This window comes from Lactuca virosa, chromosome 3 (genome assembly GCF_052849685.1).
Source record: "Lactuca virosa cultivar CGN04683 chromosome 3, Lactuca_virosa_CGN04683_v6, whole genome shotgun sequence".
Lineage (NCBI taxonomy): Eukaryota > Viridiplantae > Streptophyta > Magnoliopsida > Asterales > Asteraceae > Lactuca > Lactuca virosa.
The window spans coordinates 31,682,164-31,687,880 of NC_136428.1; the positions used below are offsets into that span (position 1 = coordinate 31,682,164).

At 28.2% G+C, this 5,717-nt stretch overlaps 1 protein-coding gene across 1 annotated transcript; it reads right to left on the reverse strand.

Moving 5' to 3' along the window:
- Nucleotides 1-712: 712 nt before the first annotated feature.
- Nucleotides 713-1,234, reverse strand: LOC145163395 (protein FAR-RED IMPAIRED RESPONSE 1-like). Its single transcript, XM_079082237.1, has one exon. It carries the CDS (start codon nucleotides 1,232-1,234, stop codon nucleotides 713-715), a length of 522 nt encoding a protein of 173 aa, XP_078938363.1.
- Between the last annotated feature and the right edge of the window lie 4,483 nt (nucleotides 1,235-5,717).

Genomic DNA, 5,717 nt, shown 5'->3' on the forward strand with positions numbered 1-5,717 from the left:
GAATTATTAAACCTTTTATAAATAAGTTTCTAGTTTCACTAACTCTATTGTGAAACATGGTTTTCGGTAATAAATGTTATTGTTTTCAGAAAGTTCTATCGGAGACTGTTTACCTTAAGAAAACAATATTTACTATAGAAAGTCCTATATTCTCTGCTTTACAACTGAAAAGTAGTCTTAATCCCATAAAACCGTCCCGTTTAAGTATTATTGTACTTATAACATAGTTTGACATAATTTTAACTCACCATAAAATTATAAGGAGAATGTTTTCCGTTTTGTTTGTGGAAAGTGATTGGTCCAGTGGTATTTCTTAAAAATACACTACGGGTGTAATAATTACCCTATTATTAAACTGGTTAATTAGGGTTTAAAATGTGATAAAGTTGTAACCATGCTGATAGACTAGAATAAACACGACGACCTTCTGGCGTCGAAACTGAATGTGACATTTGTCATCCCTTGGCTTGCCTGCCGGACTGTAGCTAACAGTCGGGATATGAGATTGTCAGTCCCATATAGATCTATACACACAATGCCCGCTCTTCCTCCAGGAGACTCTAGTTACAAGAGTGTGATTACAATCATAATCACATCAGTATACTTGTTGAGAATTGATAAATCACATGTGATTTAAAAATAATTACATAAGCATACTTATTGTGTATTCATCAATCACATATAATTAAAAACATAAATACAGAAGAAAAACTTACTTGTTTGTACGAAAGGTTGCATCAAAAGACATGACATCTCCGAATTCACTGTAGTATGCTTTCTCTGTTTCATCGGCCCAAAACATTGCATTCAAAACCTTATTTTCATCGCATTTATAATAAAAAGAATAATTCAGATAGTTGTTTTTCCGATCATTCATCTTATTCACGATAAGTTGTGCATCTCTGAATCCAATAATAGATCCCATATCCCTCTTGAAGTTTCTGTAATCTACAACAATTCCCCTTACATGCTGAAAACCGCTTTTCAAGGTTGATTTGAGCTTATAAGCTTTTGTAGCACCCATTTTCATTGTAGAAGCCTGAACAATGAACTCCTTGTCAGAATATGAAATAGTCCTTGTACTTTTTAAGTGAAATGTATCTTCAAGGTCGTGGTTGTGATTTTCTTGAAACTTGTCAAACCTATACTCATCTGTTCCTTTGATACGTTTCACAATAATTTTAGCTTTACAGTTTGTCAACCTGTGGATTGTATTACGTTTCGTTGAATTCATTATTGGTTTACCTATCGTGTTGCAAACGACATACCTATGCTTTATTATATCACTCTTTTTCCTTAATGTGTTCATATAGACATCAAAATCAGCCTTCTCTGCATATCTTATCAAAATTAACTCCCTCATCAACATCTTTGAACCTCATTGACTTTATAGGTTTATACTCTTCAGGAACATCTGGTCTAATATCATGCAGAGGCTCTGACATATAAAAATCTGATACACAACTTGTACTCATCATACTGCTTGAATTTGCATCATTGGAATAAGTACAACATTCACCTATAGAATCAATGAATAATCACATGTGATTTAAAATAAGTTCTTTATATAATCATATGTGATTATAACAGATATTGAACATAGATAAACTGAAAATCACATATGATTAACAATATAATAAACTGACAATCACATATGATTAACACTATAATAAACATGTTTAATAAAGAACCACTAAATAATCAGATAACATAAAATTGAATATACATCAATGTATGAAATGTAAAATCACATGTGATGAAGGATACATTTATTAACAAAATCAAATGACTAATCACATGTGATGAATAATGAATTCCTTGTATAATCATATGTGATTATAATAAAAATTGAAATCTATAAGATAAAAAGATGTAAATATTTATTAAAATATGAAAAAAATTAATAATCACATATGATTAACAAAATATTAATCACATTTACTAAAAAAATTACTGAATAATCACATAATATTATAAAAACAAATTTAATTCTAAATACATCAATAATTAAAATTTACCTGAAAAACTGTAGATTTGGTTGTGATGACTTGATTGTTTAACATCTTCATCAACAACTTCAACACTCTCAACAAAAGTACTAATTTGATCTTCATTTATAAAGAAACTCACATTATCGCTTGTAAAAGACATTGTCAAACAACAAAACCTGTCATTAACAACATAAACATTTATTATTAAAACAAATATTAATAATATATGATATAAAACACTATAATATAAAATGTAAATGTTCATAACATATGTGATTATAACATATATCAATCACATATGATTTTAAACATATATAACTAAAACATTTATGATTATAACTTATATTAATAATGTATGATTTAAAGCATTGTATTATAGTTTATAACATATATCAATAACATATGATTTTATCAATGTTAATAAAACATTTATAGTTTATAACATATATCAACGATATCAATCACATATAATTTATGGTGAGTATTATAGTTTACATAACTGATATCAATCACATATGTTTCTCTAATAGCTAATCATAAACTGTTAATAAATGAACTTAATCACATGTGATTCAAATAATACAATTTTAAACATATACTAATCAAATGTTTTCTGAATGATTTAGGTTTTCCTGCAAACATAAATCATGATTATTAACTTTATACTCAACAATTTCGATTTATACTACATAAATACAACATAAAATGCAATAATCAACGTTAAATGATCAACATAAGGTACAATATATTAAACCTAACTCCTTTCGAACTCAAAACTTTCAATTTATACTTCAAACTTCACAATTTCGATTTATACTATATAAATACAGCAACAAATGCAATAATCGACGTTAAATGATCAACATAAGGTACAACATATTAAACCTAACTTTTTCGATGCAGTTATCATGAAGAATGGATGATAAATGTAGTTATAATGCAAGAATCGACGATAAATGATCAAACTAAGTTCTAAAAAGTGACGATCTTTACTTTTTTAATGAACAATATGTTAAACCTAACTCCCTTCAAACTCAAAACGTTAAATAACTTATTCTATTACTAAAATAGATGAAATAAATAAAAATGCCAATGTTTAATCATCAAAAAAAGTTGTGCAAAGCAATGATTTTTACATTTTGATAGAACGAACAGTTAAACCTAAAATTCTTGGACGATGACGCAATTTCTTCTTCTATAACAATCGACAAACAACAAGCATAGAATTTTGGAAGAAAAATCCTATAAATCATTGAGATCTAGGATGAACTCCAAAAAAAATAGAATCGAATCACTCTGAATTCAAATGATACTCTCGAGCTCGCATCAAACATGTAAAGGAATCAGAGAAAATAATCATTTATAACAGACAAAGTTACAAAAATACCCTGAAGATAAAAACACACATGTTTTTTAATGTGATAGACAAAAAATGTTCTCAAATATCCTAAATCCAAAAAATGCTCTCATTTGAACACACACACACACACACACACACACATATATATATATATATATATATATATATATATATATATATATATATATATATATAATTTTAGTGAATTTATATAGATTTGGTTTTAAAATTATTTTTATTTTTTAAATAAATTATAAATTATTTATTTATTAATTTTTTTTGACTTTTTGTTCGTTTATTTCTTAATTTGTTTACATTTTGTTCGTTTATATTATTTAATTAAAGTTTTTTGATATTTTTTCACTTATTGGAAACATGCTTTTAAAAAACCGGATCTTCCGAATCTGTAAATTTTTTTAATACTTAGAAACGTTTATTTGTATAGCTTTTTGTAATGGTATTTTGTAAAAAATATATTTAACATGAAAAATATAAGTAAAAAGTTTGAAATGTTATAAAGACTTTAAAGAATAGTTAAAAGATGTAACTATTTTTTTTGTTTTTTTTAAAACATGAAAATAGTTAATAAAAACTTGTAAAATAATATAAGTAAAAAGTTTGAAACGTTATAAAGACTTTAAAGAATAGTTAAAAGTTGTAACTATTTTTTTTGTTTTTTTTTTGAAACATGAAAATAGTTAATAAAAACTTGTAAAATAAGTTTAAAATGTTTGATATTTTCTTAAAATGTTCTATTCGGAGACCGTAAACGGTTATACCACAAAAACATTTTAGATTTAAGACAAAACTGCAAAAATGGTTAATGTGGTATGCATTTTTTCTGATGTTTTGTCCAAATCTCGACTTTTTTGGCTTCGTCGTCATTTTGAGCTAGTTGCGTTGCGGATTTGGTCTCTCAATAAACTGAAATGACTGTAATACCCTTGGGGTATTTATTTTTTCATTTTTCTTTCATTTTTTAAAAATTTAATAGTTATTTATTTATTTTAATAATTAAAGAAAAAGAGAGCCTCTCTCTCAAAAAAAAAAAAAACAAAAAAAAAAAACAAAAAAAAAAATGAAAAAAAAAACAAAAAACAAAAGAAAACGTAAGCTGTAAACCATATCTAAAAACAATAATTTCCTTAAAAGAGTTTAAGTTTTTTGGCTTTTCAATTTACACTAATTCCTCTGTTTCATTCATTGCACAAAGCTCAAAACAAGATCCAAGGAGTTGAACTTTAAATCATTAATCGACCAAAATTGAAAAAAAATTACTTCAAGAAATCAAGTAATTTAGTGTTTCTAGCTTTCTTTTATCTCATTTCTCTTCCTTCTTCTTTTTCACAATTGAATACAAGATATTCAAGAATCCTTTTTCAAGTTCAACAAAAACTCTAGTATCCACAAGCTCTTCAAGAATGGGGAAACTAGACAAATTTATGTTTTATGCCTTCAAATACCAGTCTAATGATTGTTTGTTCAGGTAATCACATCACTGAATTAATCATCCTATGAAACAAAACAAAACCACTTTCTCCCAGTTTGTTAATCGAGTCTTTCTTTAGTAACCTTACAAAGCTTTCAACTTTAAAGAATGAGAAAACTGTACCGATTTTCAATCTGGGAAACGTTTGGAACGCCTCGTCCAACAAAATCATCACCAAACCTTCGAGGTTTGTTAAATTACAGGAGAGGGGGGGGGGGGGGGGCTAAACACAACATCCTCATCATGTGGGTTGCCTTGAAAGAGAACACATCAACAAATCAAAACTTTTTGCTCCCTCGCCATTTTCCAGTGGCTCTCTAACAAGTTGTCGCCGTCGGTGGTACATAGAGAATAGAGGATTGGGATTTGGAAAAGGTTTCTTCAATGGGGGGTTTTGTAACGGTAAAGAGTAGAAAGAGGCTGAGGTGGAGTAAAGAAGTGGTGTTGCAGAAAAGATGATGGTGGTACCCGATTGTTGCCCGATTTCAACATTGCTGTCCGATTTCTCCATTAGGGAACATGGGGTTTTCAGTGCTAGAGACGATGAATAATGGTAGTGGTTGATGGTTGTGATTTCTACATTGCTTCGAGGTTTTGTGACAAATTCTTTACATAATACATAATGCAAAAGCAAAGGGTCCCCTTCTACCCCGCATGAATATCTAACCACCTATCAAAGCATGTTTGTCAGAAAATAGCCTTGCACGACGGTCGATTCTTGATTTTTCCAAGAATATCCGCACAATGACAGTTTTACAAGACATTATAGGAGAAACATCGAAAATGTAGTTATGTTGAAAAACACATAAATAAATTAGTTTCAAAATTACAATGAACATCATTCCCGACTATTTATGGGGTTTTTTTTCTGGATTGT

Excerpts from the sequence above, each read along its gene's own strand:
- LOC145163395 (XM_079082237.1), bottom strand. The coding sequence starts at position 1,234 with ATGAATTCAACGAAACGTAATACAATCCACAGGTTGACAAACTGTAAA.